Source organism: Vanessa tameamea, chromosome 8 (assembly GCF_037043105.1).
Source record: "Vanessa tameamea isolate UH-Manoa-2023 chromosome 8, ilVanTame1 primary haplotype, whole genome shotgun sequence".
NCBI classification, from domain to species: domain Eukaryota; kingdom Metazoa; phylum Arthropoda; class Insecta; order Lepidoptera; family Nymphalidae; genus Vanessa; species Vanessa tameamea.
In genome coordinates, this window is record NC_087316.1 from 12424456 (window position 1) to 12448566 (window position 24111).

Here is a 24111-nt window from a genome sequence, read left to right on the forward strand (position 1 = left end):
AAACAAAAGATAAAACAGGTATAGTATATGTCATACGTGTTATGTAATTATTTAATAATAGGAACAGAAGGAGTCGATACTCATTATTGAAATATTTTTGGTATTATTCGGAATCAAAAGTGTTAATTTTTCTATTTAATTTCTATTTTCAAATTATATTTGCTTACAAACAGCTTTTTATTGTCTGTTGGTTATTGAACACGTCAGTAAGCCGTTCATAAGACAATGTCAAAAAATAAATCGGTATAGGTAGCGGTTTATTACAGCAACAAAAATGAAGATTTCACTTATTTTAGGTCTAATAGCGTGCTTTTCAATTGCATGTGCCGAACAAGAGACTTTAGTACTAGTGGATAATTTAAATATAAGAGAAACTCATTCTCAATTTTTTAAATCTTTGCAAGGTGAGCAACGCAAATCGATTGTGTGTCGTGTCGATAAGATGCCGGCTCATTTAGAAAATTCAATTTATATTTATTAAATTTTATCAAAATAAGTACTACATAGAGGCTTTTTGACCAATTTAATCATTTTATACTAATTTCAGATCGTGGCTACAGCCTAACTTTTAAGTTGGCCGACGATGCTAACCTAGTGCTCTCGAAGTACGGAGAATATTTGTACAAGAATCTTATAGTTTTTTCGCCTTCCGTTGTTGAATTCGGGGGTCAACTTGACACGGAAGGTATCACGAAGTTTATTGATGATGGTGGCAATGTCCTCATGGCTGGCAATTCTGTGGCAGGAGATGTATACAGGGAAATTGTTTCAGAATGTGGTTTTGAGGTGAGAGTTAATGAAATATGTATCTTGGAAAAATACCATATAAATGGGCATTTGCATTATATTATCCTAAAAAAAATAGGGGTACTTATTACTTAACTTGATTTTTTTATAATTTTCAGATGGATGAAGAGTCAGCGGCTGTGATAGACCACTTTAACTATGATGCTCTAGATGAAGGTGATCATACAAGAATTGTTGTATCACCTAAGAACCTCATCAATGCTCCAACCATTGTTGGTACACAGAACACACAACCATTGTTGTTTGAAGGTACTGGGTTGATCTTGGATAAGGATAATAGTTTGGTTATGCCAATACTAACAGCTGATAGCACTGCATACAGCTACAATCCTAAGAGTCTGGTTTGTATATTATTAATTTCTATATTCTGCTAAAAATAATGATCTCCTTTTAAAAGTTTCATTTAGAATTATTAGTACTGAAAATAAAATCTTAACCTTAAAGATAACATACACATATATATCATAAATTTCATTCATTTGGAAAGTATTGTTATTTATAATAATATTATTTCCAAAATGTATGCAACAATTTACTTTGAACTATCTCTATGTATTGATAAGTCTTAGCTCTATCACTAAAATAATTCCTACTACTAAAGTCATATATTTCATGTCAAGTATTTTAGATAAAGTTTTTACTAAATGTTATACTAATTCTATTTAAAAAATTGTCAACTGTTAAAGTTATTACTTTTGACTATTTTATAAATAAATGTAATTTTACAGGTAAAAGAGTACCCTCATGCTGTGGGTAGGAAGACTGTGCTGATAGCTGCTCTGCAAGCCAGAAACAATGCCAGAATTATTTTCAGTGGGTCACTGTTCTTCTTTTCTGATGAAGCCTTTAATTCTCCTGTAGCTAAAGTTCATGTAAGTTTTATGTTGCAGTATTTTTTTTGTGAATTATTTTGATTTCAAATGGATTTATATATATAGAATTGGTTTTATTATATAGAAATATATGAATATGATAATTTCTGTGTCCATGTTTCAAGGCTTCATTAAAAAGTGTAAAAATTTAGTTGTTTTGGAGATTGGTGTCATATAGAATGACTATGAGCAGTGGTGAAATCCTCATATCATATAACCTATCTAGCAAAAATTACTATATTTAATAAAAGAAAAAAATATTAGCATAATAAAAAACAGATTGCAGTTGTGATCATTTATTAAATATTTTTTATATAATTGTACTTATATTTATAACATTGAATAGATTAACAATAACTGCTTACATTTTTAGTTTCATTATTTTTACAGGGTGATAAAACAAAAGCATCTCTTTCCGGTAACAAAGCTCTTGCAGTACACTTGAGCGAGTGGGCGTTCGGCGAGCGAGGTCAATTGCGCGTGCGCCGCGTTCATCATCACCGCCAGGGCGATAAGCAGTCATCTAATACCTATACTATAACTGATACTGTGGTTAGTAGGTCTTAAAATGTATCTTTACTATAGATTTTTAGCTTCAGCATTTTCTTCACAACAGTGGTGTGAAGAAAATACTTATTTCATGTAAATTAAACTATCAATATCTTAACGCTTTCTTGTATTCCACTTCTATATTAAAATTGAATTGAATTGATTGATTATCAGATATCCTAACACAAGCAAAAAGCAAGCACCTGTATACATAATTATACAAACACATACATTGTAGTTATAATCATCAATATTAATTGCTAATTATTTATTTATATAAGATTAGATGGAACATTATGAAAATCCTTTTTCTTTTATCTAATCTAATTTTGTTATACAGGTTTACAAAATTGAAATTGAAGAGTTGAAGAATGGCAAATGGCAACCATTTGAAGCTAATGATGTGCAATTGGAGTTTGTCAGAATTGATCCTTTCATCCGCACCACACTTAAAAAGAAACCTAATGGAGTCTATGAGGGTATCTTCAAAGTTCCTGATGTGTGGGGTGTCTATCAGTTCAAAGTTGATTATGATAGAATAGGATATACCAGACTATATCATTCAACACAGGTAAATAATTGACATTAATGATTATAATTATTTTCTAATAAAATAAGTCAATGTAGAATACAGCTGCCTCTTATGATTAAATCGATTTTGTTATGATTATTTCTTTAAAGTCAATAATGCTATATAGTAGACAACTTTTAATTCTCTCATCAAATATTTATTACTCTTATATTTTTTAGGTGTCTGTTCGTCCATTGCAACACACACAGTATGAGAGATTCATACCAAGTGCTTACCCATACTATGTGAGTGCTTTCTCCATGATGGTTGGAGTATTCCTGTTTTCGTTTGTCTTCCTCTATTACAAGGAGGAAACTCCCAAGAGCAAGAGTGAATAAACTTAGAAATTATTTATACATTTTCTAATTCTTTGTTGTGCGTGTGTGTATAGTTGGAATAAAATTGTCGTAAAAGTTATGATATCATTATGAAAAATAAAATGTTCACAAATATTATTTTATATTCTTTTATTCATTTATATTTAAGTTATATTACAAGTTAAATAAAAACATCGTTTATTGCGTAATGACATATGTACAAGACAAGTTGTTCTAGTTGTAATAGTCCATAACATAATTAGTAAGTATTCGGCGAAAAGATACTAAAATCAAAAGATCATATTGATTTAAGACTGATATTCAAATGTTTTAATAAAATTAAATATTTAAAGTATAACTCAATTGTATTGAACTATAATTGAGTAGTAAATAAATAAAAACTGAAAAATTTATTATATTTCCAATGATGAATGAAGCCATACCTTAACTGACATTCCAGACTTGAACGCAACGGTTTTAAATGGCAGAAAAAAATGGCATGCTTGTCATAGAATGTCTTAATTTTTCGTAAAAATAGTTCGATTTTAAACATTTCACTCGCTGAAAACGATTTAATTTTATATATTTATACACATTGGTGCCAACAGACTCCTCATTATTTATAGAATTTGTGTACATACGTATCTGTTAATGTGAATCGTGTAGGCAGTGATTTGATTTCCCCGTAATACTTTAAACTGGCCTTTTTCAATGTTTGCATTTTAGTTTTTATCCAATAAGAGAAACCAGTGAAGGTCTTTACATATTTGTGTTAAAAAGTTGCAGTGGTTGTAAAAGTGATGTGTTTACATCTGTAAATTGTCTCCGTAAGTATGATGTCATTGTAGTGACTGCCATTAAAAATATGTTGGCTTTGTGCCCACCCGTTTTCCTGCTAGTATTATAATTCTAATAATGTTTTGTGAAAACAACATCGCGGAAAAGCACAACGAACCCTCTAGGTTATAGCTAGCTTGTACTAGATAAATATGTAAATGAGATCTCTCACTGTTCTAAGAGGATTAGAAAGCATTTTTGCATCTGGTGCATGCTGGTAGTGCATAAATATAGTGAAAGATTATAAAATTCTGTTCTACAGTCTGTGGTAAAAAGTTTATAAAAACCAAAACAATTAATCGGAGATGGTCAATTTGCAAGAGAATAGTAAGTGAACTTAGAAGTATTTCTGTCTGGTTTTCTAGGCATATACTTGTCATTGATACTTGAAAAATTAAAGTTTTAGTTGCATATATAATATAATATTTATACTATAATTCAGCTAAATCCATAGTTATTGATGAAATCAATATAAGTACAAAAAGGTAATACAAATTAAATATGCAATTTTTGTTTGAGCGATAGAAATGATTTCCTTTCAATTCACTCTAATATATTATTAAAATTATGAATGGCAGATAATTTCTCAAAATGTAACTTTAAAAGTAAAATAAATAACTTTATTAGTAGCAAATCAATCTCGATTCATGTACTTTGTCACAATTTGTCTGAAGTGTGAAATTGATCACAAGTGAGTGATAACCTTATTTCAACCTGCCTGCTATGATAAGAATGTATGCATACTATGGGAACACTTTTTGAATGTGAGCTTTTATGGTGATAATGGTTTACATAATACTAGATATATTTATATTTTTTAGACAATTAATATAATTATCATTAGTTATCATTGACAGGCAAATTTAATAAATGTAAATTCAAAAGTTACCTAAATAATAAGAAAGGGATTTAGACTATTCATGTTGTAGAACTTCTGAAATTGTATCCATATTATTTTATACACAACAGTTTTGAAACTCATCTAGGCCGCATTTACTCTATATAACTTTATCTGTACAGATGTGAAACTCTGTCTATCAGTCAGTTACACTCTTGCTGATAAACCACTTATTTGATATCTATCATTTAACAATGATTTACAATTGATAAATGTATAAAAGATTTTTCATACCAAGCAAGGTTAGTTAATGAAAATCAAGTGGAAATATTACAATGAATAATTATTAGTGAACGCAAGCATAGTGCAAATATAACTAGGTGTTTACTAAAAGGATATTGCAGTAATTAGAAACTTAGCTTACAATATGATTTTGTACATATGTTACAATTTAATGTTTCCATTATTTCCATGCTTAGAATTGACCACTATGCAACATTTTGATACTAAAAAATGTTATGGTCAAGGGTGTAGAAATATTAATTTTGTTCAGGTGAAGCAACTGCTATCGTTTTTCTTTGGTCAATCTTTTATAATGACCTATCAAATTGTTGCACCTCATGCAACTTATATAAATCCTTATGTAAGTTTTATTTCATTAAGAATATTCTTTACAGAATACTAAGACAAATAATTAATAAATTATTAATGTTAAACGATAATTATTATTTATATTGACAATGCCATTAATTTTTGTTTTTTCTAAAAACGAATATAAATGAAGGTAACGCAAAGCATTGGATTTGATAAAAGTACTACAGAAACATTTTACTATCGACAAGGAAGACTTATGAACTTTAATAAAATGTAAAATATTTATGTTTTAAATTTCCAAATTAAATTAACAAAAATTTTGTTTAGCGAGTGCAGCGACAGTCAAGATGGACCCGTCGCGGCGCCAGCGCACCCAGACTAAGGCTACGGCGGAGGAGCAGGCACTCGATCAGATTGCTAGAGAGGTCAGTCTTTGATCACATACAAATATATTTGAAACTACAACAACTAGATAATAATATTTAATAGAGTACCGTTTTATTAAGCTGAGTGTTTTAGCTGTATATAATTGAAACTCGTGGATGTATTGGAAAGCAATCTTGAAATATATAAGCTATTAATTAGTGTAAATAATACTAATACGTATGCTATTATGTAAACAAAAACAAAGTTTTGAAACATCGAACTTAATTCAAGCAACAATTACACAAATCTATTAAATAAATTACACAAACCCATTTACGGTTGTTCTTACACAAAACATTATAGCAATTTAAAATTACATGCACTATTTTAAAACGAATTCTTATTACAAGTCATGGATCACTGCATGTTATCGTATTTTCTGGTCGATTAAGAATATGTATGACTCGCGATAAGATTGCAAAACAGTACAAGATAAGACAGCGTACAATTGTTATAAACGATATTATAATGTTCTTGCTTAATATAAACTGTTTTATTTGTTAAAAATAATCGTGCAAGCCGCCATTCATGTGAAAAATTTTGGTACATTTTATCGTCAATGCTTACATAACAGTATATGTTATGTAACAATTTTTTATTTTTTTATTTTTTATTTTTGTTTTAATTTTAATTTTATATTTTTTTTTTTTTTTGTGTATTATCTTTAAGTGGAAACTTGATTGATTTGTGTTTTATGTTATTTTTGTTTTATATTACAGTGTTTTTAAAATTGTTTGTTTCCCAAATAAATAAATAAATAAAAAATAAATAAATAAATAAACAAGTGATCGTTTAGTAGCAATTTTAATTGTTATTTAACTTTTATTTAAATAAGTGAAAATTAATATTTAAAGTATCTTGGCCAGAAGTTGCATTATCACTTTTTTATTGTTTTCATATTGTTAACGTACTTTTTTATTAATTTAATATTTATTAAAGATTACATAAATAGACACTAGAACAAATATAAAATCCCGACACAAAAAACAAAAGATAATGGATAACCTTCACTGGAACTTTATTAGTGCTCTTACATTTGTAGCAATATATTCAAATGCATTCAGAGAATGACCAACATACTGCTCTGAACATAAAGCTCGCCATTGACATCATCACCTACTTAATTATTTCAAAGGAAATTCTTTAGCATCTCAACACGATGTATTTAGTAAACAGCAAGACAACGTACATAGAAGACAACTCACCTGATCTCTGTACACTTTGTAATAGATTCATATGAGCGCGTCATACTTACTGTACTGCACAGTGTATCGAATTAATGTGCCGACAGAAAAAACAGAGATATATTATTAGGAGCAAGGAAACAATGTGTAATATTATACATATATTAAAAAAGTATATATTCAGGAATATTTTTTAAAAACAATTATTTAACTAACGAAACACTTTTAACTTGATAACGTCTGCATTATCTTAAAGTCTTGGGTTTAACCTAACATCCCTCCTTTTTTGCAGTTGCATATGCGAGCTATGTAAGTGTCAAATATTAAAGCGAAAATTTTCTTAAGGCTAAAAACAAATGTTATAATATATTTAAAAAAAAATGCAACAGTCACTCCATTAAAGAGAATAGTAATAACACCAGTATTTTTTTGTCACAAATTATACATTTTTGTCCGGTCATGTGAAATCATACTGGATCTTAATACACCACACACTGCTTAAAATTATAAAGCCATCGCAATATCTAAATTGTATATGTTTTCGTATTACGCTTGATTTAAATTTTTTCTACGTATAAGCACAACGTACCCAATGTTCAGTGCACCCATCAGAGGGTGTGAATTGAGACTAGATAAAATTAAACTTCCGCATGCAAACACCTTTGGCGACGTCCCTGATTCACGAAACGATGTACGTTTATTATACTACACTTAAATATTTCACGTGTTGTATTTTCATCAAAGGTATTGCCAAGAGAGTAAGATATCATTGGCAATCATATTATAAGTAGCATTGCCATTACTTCACTAGTCAATATAAGTAACAGTAAATATTATGTTGTCTTATTTATATTTAAACTAGTTTCCGCAAGCGGCTTTGGCTTATCTCTTTTTAAACTTATCAAAATCTGTTCAGCGGTTCTTGCGTGATTAAACAGTCTTTAATTCCTGTGTATTATTATGTATTATTTTTTATACCAAAATCGTTTTTGATATGAACCGTTTGTATCTTAATTTACTATGAGAAAAGGAAAACAAAAGTCTTTAATAGGAACCAGTGGGAAACAGCCCATAAATCTCACAGCTGGGCAAAGGACAAGATTAGGAACTTACCCATTTTTCTAATGCTTGTATTAGTAAACAATTGAAAATGATCTAAAGTAAAGAATTGTCAACTTTATAAATTTAATCTATTAATGCGTTTACAAGTTTCCCCGACGACCGTTTTGAAACAAGACGAGAGAATGCCGAAATAGCCCCGTCGCCGGTCCTCAGCTATTTAGGAGAACACCTTTCTCGTTCCATGTTTTGTTCGTGGTGCATACGATGTTGTTAATTGCGAAACGTCTGCGACAGGTATATGTTCCATGACTATAACATAGATATATTGATAACTATCCGACCCGACTGGCGTTGCCCATGCCCAGTCTTAACTATGAATACTGAATTAATATTCGTACGCTTTATGAGATAATTTAATATGGTTAATAAGGTTTCTTGAAATATTCTAATTCATTCCTAAGAACATTCTCTTGACAAACAAAACAAGAATATTAGCCAGCCGTGCAAGCGCCTTGACCAAAGGAAATAGGGATTAGTATATATATGTCACCGTAAGATTACATGCAATCATATTTCACGGTTCACAATATTTCGACAGTTTACAATCTGACGAGATAGATTGTAATTTAACGATATTTGTAATCTCACGGTGACATACGTATATAGTATCATGAACAATATTCAATTTGAGTAAAACTAATGTAGTAACGTTAAACAATCAATGATTGTACGCCCTTAAAAAAAAATCGAATTTAAAAATAAAATAGTATACATAGTAAAATTATGATTTATACAATAGTAACTGGCTTTAAATAAAAATAGTGATAGCATATATAAACGATTTATAAACCTGTCTCGTATTCTTTATCAACTGGTCGGAGAAGGAAACGTCTCTATAGGTCACTTGTTTCAACGAACGAACGGGAATATCTTTCCGCGAAAACATTTACGTATATTATGTACATACGGAAACCGCAACGATTTCGAACTGATAAGTTTACGTAAATAGTTATAAAATATTATAATAACTAAAAACAACAACGTTAAACACTCATTTATTTAATCACCAATACTAATAATAAGTTTCACTTTAAATTACGACATGTATTATTTTCAAACATATTACAACTACAAATCAATATTCAAATCATTGCACTTATTATACTTTGGATTTATTATAATTTAATCGCAAATTCATAAATTATCCACACAATCACAATTTTAAAAATAACTATGTTTATATAAGAAAAAAATGATACCAAGGACTAGTTTTACTTAAATCCAAAGCGCCTCTCCTGTTGTGTTTCCTTCGCTAGGGCGCTGAATAAAATGAACTCAGCATCTCGATCACGCGAAGTAAGCTCGGTGCAGATGTCGCCACTTGTCAAAACAGGTTAGCCAACTTCGTACCGAATACATTTTAATTATAATTTTAATGGCGACAACATAACTTCAATGTATATTTCATTTATGTAATAAAAATATACAATTCTTTATTGAGTTACGTACTTATAGCTGTTGTCGTAATCATTCAATTAATAATAATTAAATTGTAATTGAATAATATACTTACATAATTTAATCGGTAAATACAGTCCCTACTGAGATACTTACCGCGTCTTCTACGTAGATTCTAGGTAAGATCTACATTCATTATTAATGATTTAAAAACATACTTAAAAACCTCACTTAATTAGGGAATATATTGATTTTACCTTAACTCAATTTATAAAGTACAGTAGGATTTGCTTCCGATGTTTGCCGATGTACAATGTTCATACATTACAGTACCCAGTTTAGGTACTGTAATTCTTCTTTGCACCCAGTAGGGGTTTTAAATGCTCCTTCAATGGTTATAGTGGATCATATTTCAGAAAAAAAGATTTTCGAAAATAATTTGTATATAAAATATTCACTGATTTATGTTATAGATGGACTTGAGACATAGAAATAGAATAATTTTGTATATTTCGTAAATAAATAGTAGATATGTGTTTAAGAAAGAGTTTGGAGTAGAATTTTAAAAATGACACGTTTCGCTCGTATGAAAGAAAATATAATTCAATTCTGTATGTACGAACTCAGAGCGCTCTTTTCTGTAATTCAAATAAATTTAAATAAAGATCTCATGCAAAACTGTAGTAACTGTGGTTTAAACTTTCATAAAGAGTTGAAGTAATAGGGACGTACCGTTATATGATTTTTGCGGATAGAATCTGACCTTCATTGTTTTATACGTTATGGTACAATTATTTATGAATTTTTAAAAAGAGTTTTCTGCTAAAAAGATTCCACTTGTTTCTTTCAACGAGAAGGAGAGTCAGCTGGTGTATAAATGTACACTTTTGCCTTTGTTATATTTATCTATAAACCTTATAAAAAATGGTTACTCTCTGCCTGCATTAGGTATCTCCGCTAATTTTAATCTAAACCACTAAACGGTTTATACTAATAAATAGAGCTAAAAAAGAAAAAGGTTTGTCTATTATATAATTAGTAAATATTTTGCACAAAACGATGGTATTAACTTCAAACTGTAAAAGAAAATTGTAGGTCTTCAAAAGGTCTACAGCAAAGCCTGGGATGACACGGGTATTTGTTCTAAGATCATAACTATTTTTAAAAGCCTAGCAAAAACTAGGTTATTTAATAAACTGGTTTATATCGTCTCCAATTCATAATATTAATCTTTATTCAGATAAATATATTAAGCTAGTTTAAAATTACCCCAATTCAACTTAACTGCGAGTTTTATAACTCGCAGTCGAATGTTGATCTATATTTCACCATAAAATTAAAACTCAATTCAATTTTTATATTATTCATATTTCTCATTTAAAGTATACTTGTATAATCTAAATAAAAGTTATACAATATATATTGGAAGATAAGATGTTATGTCCCTTGTGCAGTTACACTGGCTCATTCTCTCTTCTAACTGGGAGTAAAAACTACCCATAAATTGGCTTGTATAAATCCCTACCAATAAGTAAAACATTAATTAACCGAAAAAAAAGTATTATTCTTTTAGGTGAATAGCCTTTAGCCCAGCGATAGAACTTTATCCGTCTGTTTTCTGTTTCTGTTAAGATACGAATTTTATTAAAAATCCCTGCTTATTGCCCTAGATTGTGTTACTGGTAAGAATAGTTTATGGTTTTTTGTCACGAGATTTGTTTGTTATAATCTTTATTCCTGTAACTGAACTGGTCGCTAAACTTGTACTCGGGTCCTATCGATCCCGTGTTCCAGATTCAGTTTGAAGTCAACGTCCTGAACACTGTATAATTTATACGACATTTTATATCAAAGTAATATTTTTATCGTTTGATGAAAAGTTCTAAAGAAAAGCCTGTGAAAATATTTCATTATTGTGTTAATTAAATGGAAAAGCTGACTTTTGTAATCACAATTGCTCGGTGTTAAATATTATACGTCACAATAACGAAGTATGTATTCATTTACATGATTATTTAAAATTTATGGAATGTGGCAAGACTCAGAATCAGAGAAAGTTACTCTTAAGTAATTTAAAAGCATGTTTGTTCGATGTTAGATTTGTTCAGAGTATTCTATCAGATCCTTTATCAGAATCTGCTAGGATGCTCCTGGAATTCTATGTAATGGCTATTAATATTAAATGATATTTAAACAAAAAGGAAGAAGGGACAATGGGACTGACGTACCTGTGTAGGACAAGTCCCAAAATAAAAAAAGAAAAAAAAAATTAAATTTGAAGGCTGAGTGCTAAATAGACTTCACCAGTGTTCACTACAGCCCATAGATCGTGACCATAATAAATTTTAGGGATTCTTCACATCGTCAATGCGCCACCAACCTTAAGAAGTTTAGATGGTAACCTTTACCTGTAACACGCCGGTACACAGGTTTTAACTGAACTTAACAAGATAAGCTAACACACATACAAAGTATTTTTTTTTTGTGGTAGAATAAGTGATACATGGCTTATACCTACTTAAACGGGATCGAACAACCACCAACAGTAATAATAAAATATGACTTGATAATGTGGTTTCTGATATACGCCAAGTACTACATAATATGTAACTCGAAAGGATCGCATTTGTACTATTTTAGATAAAAGTTTATAATTATGTTCTTATTGTTCATAGACATGCATCAATCAATTCGGTAGTGCCATAAAAATGCCAAATTTCGTCATCCTTATAAAATGGTGAAACTCTCAACGAGGGTGGGATTACGCAATATTGTGTATTAAAAGGCTACATATTATATCAATATTTTTTCAAGAGTTAATATACGTCGCAGGTCTCTATAGTTCCGTGGGAAATAATATGATATGCATATTGGAAGGATAAGTTAGGTTGTAAAATCCAGTACCCTAGGTCTCCACTACGTCTCGTCTGTAAACGCTGACGTCAGATATCGATCCGTCTGCCTCAAACCCCTCAAAGTGGGTGGAGGCGGTCTGGCTGATGCAATTCCTACATTTTGTGTCAAGTATAACAATTGTAATGCAATATTTCCATATAATCATTAAATGTGCTATTAAACATAAAATAATTGACCCCAAAAAAGGATTTAAATTATATTTTTATTGTCTTAATTGTTTTTTGCGTTCATAAAAAATACACTATATTTAGCCAAATATAGAGATTTATCCGAGAGCTCGAAATCTTAGAATATTACGAAACATCAAGATTAAAATAATAAGTCACGCCAATTAAATCAAGTACACTTTTATTACGCCGCTTCGCAAATAACAAGTCGTCGATTTTAATTTGTATTTGGATGCTTACCTCATTTTTCTCTTGCGTTTTAACTGGAACAGTGGTTTGAGTGTACACCCTCGCAGTAAACTCAACCCACACCACTGAATTTAACTGCGTTCTACTTTTCCATTTCTAAAGTAATATATAACTATAGTTTACACAAATAATTATTTCTGCGAATTGTTTTTGCACAGTAAGAGGTTTCTCTTAAAAAAAAACCAATTAGTTTTCGGTGAATATTCGAGGCTATTTTTTGCTCTTAGATTTTTTTGTTGCAATTCTTGCTCGTGGGTTTTATTCTAACATATATTTGAAGATTGATACATATACAGACATTCATACATTGTTCTTTGAATTGAATTGCTGTTGTTTTAAAAATATACGATTAGTTTACATGACAATGATTCATTTACGTTTTGACCCAGATAACGACATAGGGGATCGCCTTGTCTATATCGAAGCAAAAATAATAATCATAGTATTACATTATTACTTCAATAATAATGTCTGAAATCTTTATGCAGCTTGTCTATAAATCTCTAGGAACTCTTTCAGCGGGCGGTCACTTCGTGAGACCGAGTAAAGGGGGATGGTTTCATGGGCGGGCGGCTGGAGAGGGGCACTCTGTATGGGAGGGGGCACCAGCGTCAACGACCGCCACTCGGTTGTCTGCGATCGCGAGAGGAAACCGTTTGCTGCATCGTGCAACTTAAACTTGCCAGTCGCCAGTTTAATGTTATTTAACTTCTTTGCACGCGCGTGATTAATCGAATATTCGCTCCTACGTCGCGCTGAATGGCCGTGCCTCTTTAGACGTTTTGAATTCTTGGGATGGCGCGCTCGCTCCGGTGGTACGTGATTTATTGAGTTACACGTGCTTACGTTTACCGACGTTACGTTGACGGACGATCCCTAGTGTGCAGGTTTCAGTGACACCGCGTGACAGTGTGAGCTGCATCGATCGAAAATAGCTGCGTTTTTATTTATGAGCGATGCTCCGCTAACGATTGTGTTCCTTGTGTTAGGGAAAAGTGAATGATGTCTATATAAGAGGATTTCTCCAACTCGTTTGACTTTTTGGTTATGATGGTTCGGCTCGGCTTAGCGATGGTCGTGGGTGTCGCGCCGGCTCTTGTGTCATGGTGGAGAGGCCAAGGCCCCTGGCTGCCTCCTCCCTTGACTGATCAGAGTCCATGTTCAGAGAAGTCGCTGAAGTGGCCGGCCAGAAGATCGCCTTCGTTGTCAGATTGTTTGGAGAGTGCCAGCGACGAGGACTCCGCCCGCTCGGTTGTGTGCCACGTTAGACCTAAATTAGTAAGTAAAGAATGATGACCTTATTTATCTGGCGTAAAAATAGCTGTATGTACCCACGAAAACTGCTTACATAAATATTAAGTCATGTTGATATAGTCCTGTATAGTAATAAAACACATATTTATGTTATTTTAATACTATAAACATTTTGTGACTTGTGCTGTAAGCGTAATACATGGAAGGAAGGCTTATGCGTATGATTACCCGATTTATGTTTTGGGGAGCGCTGGTTATAACTTTCGCTCAGATGTCGTTATTTATTCGCTTCTCCGTATTATTTTAATCGTATTAATAGTTTAAATATAAAGTATTATTTTTATTAAAGTCTAGAAATACTGAAATTTACTTTTCTAATATAAAGTAGTTTTTATTGCTGTTTCAATTAATTTTCTGTTTAAAACACGCAGTATAAAGTCAAATAATGAATGCCAGATTGGATTGATTCAGAGCTCCCATCGAATGATCTTCACGTTCCTGACCGGTTTTGTGCTCCGTCCTCTGCGAAAAAGAAAGCGCAATTTACATAACAATTTGGAGATCGCATTTCGGCGACATCATTGTGAATGATATTTATCCGAGAAATTAGCTAATGTTATCCATATATATATTGTTATGTAATACATAGAGTATTCTCTATACAATGTCGATAATTTGCATAAACAATTAAACATCTCCAAATGCCGCGGCTTCGCTTGAAAAATCGGTTTAGGTATATATTGCACGACATTGATATAGATTGCTTTGTACATAATCTCTGAACTAATTAGTCGGAAGTAAAAATAATAATAATATGTATGTATATATATTCATAATACGTAGTGCTGAAGAAGCGGAGCGATATTCTTCATCTGATTAAGAGATTTCATACCAGGATTGGCATCGCATTCTCGAGTCGTTTTATTCATTGAGCCCACACGAGAATTCCTCAAGTCTGATTAAACTAATCATTCGTCGGCCATATTATCATTTTCAACAAGCGATGACGACATGTCTCGTCTACTTTGCAGACAATACTCATTGGTCACTGTACGTTTACGCTTTACGTGACCAGAGGCATATAACCGAGCACGAGTACGTCCGCGTTGCAAAATTGCAAATTAACAAAAAATATGTTGTTTTCGTTTGACCTCATGTTTATATACTTTGTGATTAATATGTATCTTATTTGTATAAGTTACGAACTTTCTTCTCAATAGTAGAAATCTCTGCGCTGATTTGTAAAATATAATGTTAAATAAAAAAGTTTATTGAATAATTCAAATCGGAAAGCAGCTGAAAGACTTTTATAGTAAGTTAATTATATAATATTATAAAATTAATGTAACAGTAACAGTGAGTTGACTAGACACATCTTATATATTGATAGCGTAAGCCGATTTTTGTCCCGGTGATTATAATCCCATAATTATGGGACGATAGCTGCACCTAGAAGGTCGATTATGTAGGTTGTCTCATTTTGAAGAGCTCCGGCCGTGATGTGCAGAAAATTACTAAACTAAGGTTGTATAAAAAAAAAAACAATAGCAAAACGTGCGAACAGACGTCAGTTTACAATTAAATTAAATCATAACAAAATCTACCATAGGTTTTGAAATACCAAAAAAACTATTGAATAAACGCGAAGTTTCGTGGGCGACCCACCAGTATTCCTAACTCATCAATGTGGACCGAGTTTATTACAAATTCCAAAATAGTGGCTCATCGCAAAATTATTATTAGCATAATTTAGTCATAAATCTGAACTAGGAAAGACAGATTCATTTAAACATACATTATCCTTGTAGTAAATGAATTATAAGAAAAATTATTAATACATCCATTAATATATATTATTTAGTTACTAGGTACTCACTTATCATTTATATTATCACCGAATAGTATTAGTATGGTTTTCCCAAAGTATTTTAGCAACATTTTTTGACAGCGAAAATGTGACAATATATTTAGGCGGTGGTGACCAGTTACCATCAGGCGATCCGTTTACTTATAAAAGAAATAATACAATAATCATGAATCCCATACTGCAAAGACGAGCGTTCATTCGGAGATTTGATTCACGTGAGTAATAGTTAAGATATGCTCGATTTATGAACTCGAACGAAGGAACGCATAAAGTAAAAATATAAATGCATTAGAATTCATATTCCTGTATCAGACAAAAATAAACTCAAACGATGACTCGGTATAGTTTATTTTGTACTCTCATAGATGTGTCGTAGGAATTTAAATCGTCAAGTTGAGAAGATTAGTGTTGTTTGAAAATAAATGATCCAAACAATGTTAATCTTATGTCAAATATCGTGATTTTGTGATAAAAGAGTTGCACTCAAAAGTAAGACACTTAGTGGAACTTTTAATTAAAGTAAATAAATATATAATATGTATGATACGCTAATTAAATAAGAGAGCGTCCGTAATTATGAAAACTGTACGTACTGTAACGAGCGTTGTATAATAAGTACATTTAATTAATTTCATATTGATGTTATGAATACGTTTTGTATCTGCAAGGAATATAGCTTTAATATTTTTTGTAAAAATGTATTCGTTTCATTTATGGAACGCTTATAAATTAAGTTATCTATACTGATATTATTGTTTTACTTGGTGGTAGGACTTTGTGCAAGTCCCTCGGGGTAGATACCACCCACTTGTTAGATATTCTACCGTCAATCAGTATTGTTGCGTTCCGATTGGATGAGTGAGTGAGCCAGTGTGACTACAGGCACAAAGAACGTAACATCTTAGTCATCTTATCCTAAGGTTGGTGGTGCATTGGCGATGTATGGAATGGTTAATATTTCTTACAGCTTGGCGTGCACCAGTGGTGACCACTTACCATCAGGTGGCCCATTTGCTCGTCCGTCATGTATAACTTAAATATATTATAAATGCGAAAGTAACTGTAGTTTGTTGCTCTTTCATGGCCAAACCACTGAACGGGATTTGATGTGATTTGATTTGAAGCAAGCTTGAACTCCAAGGAAGGACATCTCTATGTCCTTCAAGAGACAACTAGTTATTTATATAACCTCAACCAAAAAGCAAAGACAAAGGATACACGTGTGTATACTGTTATTTGAAAAAAAAGCATGTTTTGTTAGCAGTAATAGTTTTTTTTTCTAATTGTTATTTTTTGTTGCTATATTTAATTCGTAAAAGGTTATCTTTGTATACAAGCCAAATTACGAACTTTTTATTGAACTTGATATGGTACATGAACTCTTCCGTTGTAACTGGAATTTAATTTTTTTTTCCTAATGTAACGAGCAGAAATTTTACACTGATGTAAGTGCAAATTTCTTCTGAAAATAACTTGAAATTAATCAATCAATATCAATAAATATCAATCGAATAATAATAAAAAAAATGTAATTATTATAGAGTCGTATCACAAAAATATACGAATCATATAATATTTTATCATGCTCTAGCATAATAAAATATTATATGATTCTACCAATCTACGAGGGCTTATCCGAGCATCGAATCCGAATATTTGCTTATATTAAATATTCCCAATTATCTTCATCGTACTAAAGTAAAATTAACTCAAGACCTGTCTGTTATAAACAGTTACTTAAAGGAATAAACATTGTTCAAGATCGAATAACATTATGCCAAATAATCATTCAGTTTATTATTTCGTCAATAGATGGCGTTAGATGTATTTTACATCGCGCTATAGAAATGTTTTTTCTAAAGTACAATACAATTTTTGTAATTTCATAAAGTGAGAACAATTACACTATCTGAACAGCAGTACATACTCGGTGGTTTTATTTTGAAGTCTCACAGTACCAATACTACCGGGTAACAGCCTTAACAAACATAAAACATTAAAATGTCACTTTTCATTAATCATAGCTAAGAAAACTCTCGATCAAGTTATATCAAACAAAAGTAAACTACAAATAACAAAAATTGGTTTGGATGTATCGTATATACGACGACCTCCGTGGTCGAGTAGTGTGTACACCGGTTTTCATGGGTACGCCACTCCGAGGTCCCGGGTCCGAATCCCGGCGCAGTCGATGTAGAAAAAGTTCATTAGTTTTCTATGTTATCTTGGGTCTGGGCGTTTGTGGTACCGTCGTTACTTCTGATTTCCCATAACACAAGTGCTTTAGCTACTTACATTTGGGATCAGAGTAATGTATGTGATATTGTCCAATATTTATTTATTTATTATATGTATAATGCACATTCTAAACTTATACACTTTTTGCGTTGGTGTTTAATACTATGAAGATGACATGTTCTGCATATGTATTGTGTATATAATGTGCATGTTCGGATAAACGTGCCAATCAAAAATTATAAATAATATTTTCTATTTGTGAACTTTATCAATCTTATTGACATGAAATCTAGATCAAACATCGATCATTCACCTTTGCTATTACGAAAGCGTATCTCACGTGCGTGTGCATCGCTTTGATGCCCACAGATGAGCATCAAATGTCACGGTATTTACGGACACGTCTCGTGCTCGGCTACCTGGTAGTGGTGGACGGACTCGATTACACTCGATTACTATCTCGATTACGTAGCACTAGGACAAATAGGTAAGCAAAAATAATCTTATTATTTTGAAAGAAAATAGCACTATCCTCTCACTAATCGAATCAAAACAGCAGTCAATAAATACTGACATCTAATCATCGTCTTGCCCCATCGACCTGAACAAAAGCTATCCATTCTTGGTTTCGATTTTTCGAAGAATGATTACCTAGTCGATTACAAACATCACTCAAGCCATCGCATCTCCGTCCAACGGTCCCGTTCGATCGTCGTACAGTTAAGTGTCCGCGATCGCCTTTTACTCCGTGGGCTCGTTAATTTTTTCCGCGCGTTTAGTGTGTTCGCGCCTTTTTTTTATGTGACAACTTTTCTCGTTGGCCAGTGCTTTGCGGCCTGTGATTTAGACCGGTGCGTTCCGTAAATGCTCTCAAGTGTCCGGAGCGTTTTGTGTTACACGTTTTTTGCAAGTTTTCGTATGTAACCACTATGTTTTCGTAAAACGTTTTACAATTTATCGGTTCAAAAGTGAACGTTGCTTGCGAAAATTAAATTTATCAATCATTGCACTGTGATTGTGGAATGTTTTGAGCACGAACGTTTTGTTGTAGATTAAGTGAAGTGTACAAAACGATACGAAATATACAAATTAGTTTTCCATTTTATGATAGTAATGATTGTTAATGAAAAGTAACATTTTCGGTTTTATTAGGTAATAGATTTTTTAACTATATCTTAAAAATATGTTTTTAATATAAATCAAAGAAATAGATACTTCTATAGTTTTTACTATTGATAAATAAAGAATAGTAAATCAAAATTTTCTTTTTTCAAATACATACAAATGTGTCATGCGAGCAACTATCCGTTTTACCTCAGCCAATTATAGCGAAGTACGAGAGTCAGCTGTTCGGGTACAATACCACAATACCAAACGAACTGACAATTCCATTGCATTGTGCTGGTTACGGTACCCGTGACGTCCTTGTTCCACTGTCCGCACCGAGATTGCTCGATACCCGATACTGTCGGTGAAAATAAACCAGTGAAATTTATTGAAGCCGTTACGTTTACAAGGTTCGATTAAAATAATCTGCCATCTTCATACTTGTATCTTATTAACTAATAGTCGTAGCCTTAGTATTAATTCTTATAAATTATGGATCAGAAGGGGCGGTTATTGAGAAGTTTCCATTAAATTCCTGTCAATTGATTATATAGAATCTAGCAACTAGGCATAAATCGCTAAATACTTACCGAATTTAAGTAAACATCCATATCAATTTCCTGTTTATTATCCTTGATGGTATTGAAGGTCGAAAATTTAATTAAATAATATTTTTAGTCTGGTTGAAATTGTATTGATAACAACTCTGTTCCATTTCGATGTTTTTAACAGTTGTTCTAGGCTTTTCCATTATCCAATTCGTCGAGGTTAGCTTATTATTCATTTTCAATAGCTCTTGTCAAGCGGAACGTAGCCAAATTGGTAACCAAATGCAAAAACTGGTTTTCATCACAAAACAGATCACACCTTATAATTAGATTCTTATTTGTATTTTTAATACTGGCTTCAAGTAAAAGTACAGTTTTAACTTGTAGGATATTTATTGCTAGGCTAAAGGCACACACAGGACACATTATAAGGAGAATGAAAGAGCTTATTCCACGACGCTGATCCACTGTAGGTTTTCTTCTCATACTCTCATGATGTTTTCCTTCACCGCCCTGCACGAGATTAATTATAAAAACAAATTGAGCACACGATCATTCAGTCGTGCGTGGTTAGAACTGCTAATCTTCTGTTACGATGCATGTGTCCTAACAACTGGGCCATAACGGCTTTGAAAATTCTTAATTAGTGTTCTAGAATTAATCGAATAAAACTTTACTGCGTTATTGTTTATTAGTACTTACTTGTGTTTCGAGTTCCCGTCCGTCCCTTCGAGTCCCGTCTTATCTGTTGTTTTATTTTATTTTATAATTATTATAATAAGTATGTATATATATCGTTATCAGCTATTATTTTGCAATACATTTGTTTCCTTTTGATAAGTTCAGTGTCGGCTCGTTCGTTGTGTAATTAAAACGATTGTTGAAATATTAGAAGTTATGTTTAAATTTCTGTATAATTTTATCATTGTCTTTAACGTTTTATCATTTTATGTAACGAATGTTAATGTTAATTTAAACTGACCCTCAGTTCCGTTAGAGAAAAAAATATATACTGAAAATCGGTATGATTAATACATTACAATGTGTAAACACTTCCGTTGTTCTGACGAAAACGATTGCGAAATGTTTATTCCGTTATTTCGTAACGTGTTAATTACAAATCTTAGCGTTTTTCATTTCTACATTTCTTCAAAAGCATTGTATAACCAAATGTACACACTATAGTGACAGATGACATGCTACTTTTACGGCCTTATTTACACCTTACGGCGTTTACAGTTTAGTTTAAGCTGTGATTTTTCTCTCTTTGCCGTCATTGATTTTCACATTCGAAAGAATGAGACGGAGCATACTAACTCAACAATATTTATAGATAAAGTCAGGCCGCTGAGGAACGTAAAGTTGCAAATTTTATATTAACTAGCTAATAATTATCGCCTGTTGTCGAACTCTCTTAACGACCTTAATGCATATTTAGAGAGCTAATTGTAAATTTTGCTAATGCCTTAAATTGCAATTTTGCGCTCGCCACTGTTCGGGGCAAGCGGAGCAGGCATCATAAGGGGACTCAACTCCAACTTGAACGCCGTTCACTTTCACCTTGAGACGGCGAAGCCGGCCTTGCTCTTTCTTACCCAGATATCCTCTCCTGCCGATACGACTTTTCTTTCTTACCCCGGGTAAAAATTGGAACATTCGTTTGTACCACGAGCTGTGGTGTGCGTTTACGTCAGAGATGATATCTGCTCTCGATGCCTCGGCAGCCTTGAAGGGCAGGACCTATCGATTATCTGCGTGTAGACTGCGACGACCATCCGCGAATCTACGTGTGCCTTTATAGGCCCCATAGCGGTAATGCCGAAACCGACCGAGTGGTTGAGCACGTTCAAATTGCTACAGATTCCGTGCTGCAGTAGATCCCATCCGCAGATATCGTAATTCTTGGCGATTTTAATGCCCACTATGCCGAATGGCTTGGATCATGCACTACCGATCATGCGGGTAGATCTGTTCTCGACTTCGCTTTAGCATATGGTTTGACACAACTGGTCACCTCGCCAACGCGAATACCGGACGTGGAGGATCATACACCTTCCCTGTTGGACGTTCTGCTGACTTCCCATTCGGATGGCTACCAGGTTATCGTAGATCCCCCTCTGGGCTCGTCGGACCACTGTCGCGTCCGGAGTACAGTGCCGGTTGCAAGGCACTCACGGCCTCGTTTTACGACCGCGTTAACTGCTAAAAAAACAACATTTGTCGTATCTCCACGATTTGAGAACATTCCATTAGCTGCCACAGCTAGTATCGGAATACTTGGCGTCGATATTTCAAGCCTCGTTCAGTTCCGCGGTCAATTGGAAGGCAAAGCCAAATTGGCATCAAAAAAGCTCAGTGTGCTCAGCAAGGCAAGACAGTATTTCACGTCGGCCCATTGTCTAAGACTCTACAAGGCACAAATTCGGCCACACATCGAGTACTGCTCTCACCTCTGAGCTCATATCCAACGTAGATCGGCTCGAATTATCGACGATCAAGCCCTTTCCGATCTGCTTGATCCTTTGGCTTTGCGTAGAGATGTTGGATCGCTCTGCATCTTCTACAGAATTTATCACGGGGAATGTTCCGAAGAATTGTTCGGATTAATCCCGGCTGCTGAATTTCACCTTCGGACATCTCGTCAAAATTCAAAATATCACCCACACCACCTAATGTCCGAAAATCCACAACAGCGCGATTTTTAAGACATTTTCTGCCTCGCACAACCACTCTGTGGAACTAGTTTTCGCCGGCGGTTTTTCCGAACCGATACGACTTGGGAACCTTTTGCCACCTGTAACATAAAAAAAAAATGCAAAGTTATATGCCTTTATAATTTTATTGTTCGTAATAAAACTTCCTCACTGATTACCTGACTGATTGATCTATGAACGTCGAGGTCGAAACGCTTAAACTAGGAAATTTAAATTTGTAAATTACACATGCATGAACCCTGAGTAGAGTTACTTCTTGCGTTGTCTGGCACGACCTTGGCGCTTAATAAAAAGTAATTAACTTGAGATTTTATATTCTATATTTCCGGCAACACAAATATTGCTCTCTTCTTCTTCAAAATTTCCAATCAATGATCAGGGAATGAAAAGAGAGAAATCAGTGTTTAGTCCTAATGATGACGACGCTGTCCTAACGGATTTCGGTTGCGGCGGCCTATCACAAGCCTAGCTAGTTACTCAGTTGCAGTGCACTCGCGCACTCACTAAACCCTCACTTTCATAATCCGATGGGACGACTATTTCGACAAGACCGTAATGACTTCAGGCGCAGGGTTAACAGTGTTATGTCCTTTTCGAGGCACGGGAGTGTGCACACTTCCAACTTACAGACTTTGGGCTGTAATTGAGAATTTTTCTACAGAAAAGCCCAATATCTTTTTATCGACTCGACCTGGCGATTGAATCTAGGACCTCGAAGTCTGCGGCCTTATAACTATACACAAGACCAACAGGCAGCTAAGTGTTTAATTCTACACCCTCTTAAACAGCATTTGTAAGTAAACTATAGTAACTAACATTGACTCTTTACTTATCTTCATTTATTTTCAAACTATGCCTTCTCCCATTAAATTATCATTTTCTAGCATACTCGTTTATTTATTAATGTTTACTGTGTTTGTCTCCACGAAACGCTTAAAGACAGTATAGTTTTTTGGTTTCTATAAAGGTAATAAATCTCCAGGAGCTTCGTATTGTCAAACAATATCGCATGCAATTCATGTGACACGTGTCCTATTGTATATATTTATATGATAAATAGTTTGTTAATGTGATAATATTTAACGCGTTACTTGTATTGCATATAATATAGACAGGGTATTTCCTCGACCATAAAGGTCTAAGCACACTATAACAATGGACTATTAATCACCGCACGCAAAAGCCGAGGGCGGGAAATGCTTGTGTCGTCTGCGAGTGGAATGATTCACCTGGTTAAGCCTTTAAATTAGCCGCTGGTTATAGAGCATAAGCGTAGCGATATGTGATAACTAAATCCGATTACTTATATATTTTTTTACTTTATAGATATTTTCGAACATTTTATTACTTTTTCATATTACTTTTTCGCCGGTCAGAGTCGAGCAGAGTAATTATTTTATAAATATTAATGTAGCAATTTAGAATTTTATCAATTCAATTTCATTTTTAGTAATTTGTCGGTCTCGTTATTATATTAACTAAATAATCACTTACATATTTTGTAAAAAGTGAACCCTTATATCAAATATGTACTCG

The 24111-nt window shown here is 33.0% G+C and overlaps 2 protein-coding genes across 8 annotated transcripts in view; both read left to right on the plus strand.

Moving 5' to 3' along the window:
- The first annotated feature begins 204 nt into the window (after window positions 1–204).
- LOC113404779 (dolichyl-diphosphooligosaccharide--protein glycosyltransferase 48 kDa subunit) lies at window positions 205–3254 on the plus strand. The gene is made up of 7 exons (XM_026645796.2): window positions 205–404; window positions 548–786; window positions 906–1148; window positions 1536–1679; window positions 2070–2231; window positions 2569–2799; window positions 2979–3254. Exons 1-7 carry the CDS (start codon window positions 275–277, stop codon window positions 3135–3137), a joined length of 1308 nt encoding a protein of 435 aa, XP_026501581.2. The 5' UTR covers window positions 205–274; the 3' UTR covers window positions 3138–3254.
- Window positions 3255–3580: 326 nt separating this feature from the next.
- LOC113404778 (leucine-rich repeat flightless-interacting protein 2) overlaps window positions 3581–24111 on the plus strand; it is a 42605-nt gene continuing 22074 nt past the window's right edge. For 2 of the 7 annotated variants that reach the window (XM_026645789.2, XM_026645791.2), the window contains exons 1-2: window positions 3581–4280; window positions 5713–5810. In XM_026645789.2, the coding sequence (XP_026501574.1) occupies window positions 4259–4280; window positions 5713–5810 (120 nt within the window). In that variant the 5' untranslated portion in view covers window positions 3581–4258. Of the gene's footprint in view, window positions 4281–5712; window positions 5811–13450; window positions 14126–19103; window positions 19123–24111 lie in introns of those variants that run through there. The other 5 variants (XM_026645792.2, XM_026645793.2, XM_026645787.2 and 2 more) reach the window with 3 other exon arrangements.

Coding starts and splice junctions, on each gene's coding strand:
- LOC113404779 (XM_026645796.2), top strand. CDS start 275: ATGAAGATTTCACTTATTTTAGGTCTAATAGCGTGCTTTTCAATTGCA. Junction 1,149..1,535: donor GCTACAATCCTAAGAGTCTG/GTTTGTATATTA, acceptor GTAATTTTACAG/GTAAAAGAGTACCCTCATGC. Junction 2,800..2,978: donor GACTATATCATTCAACACAG/GTAAATAATTGA, acceptor TATATTTTTTAG/GTGTCTGTTCGTCCATTGCA.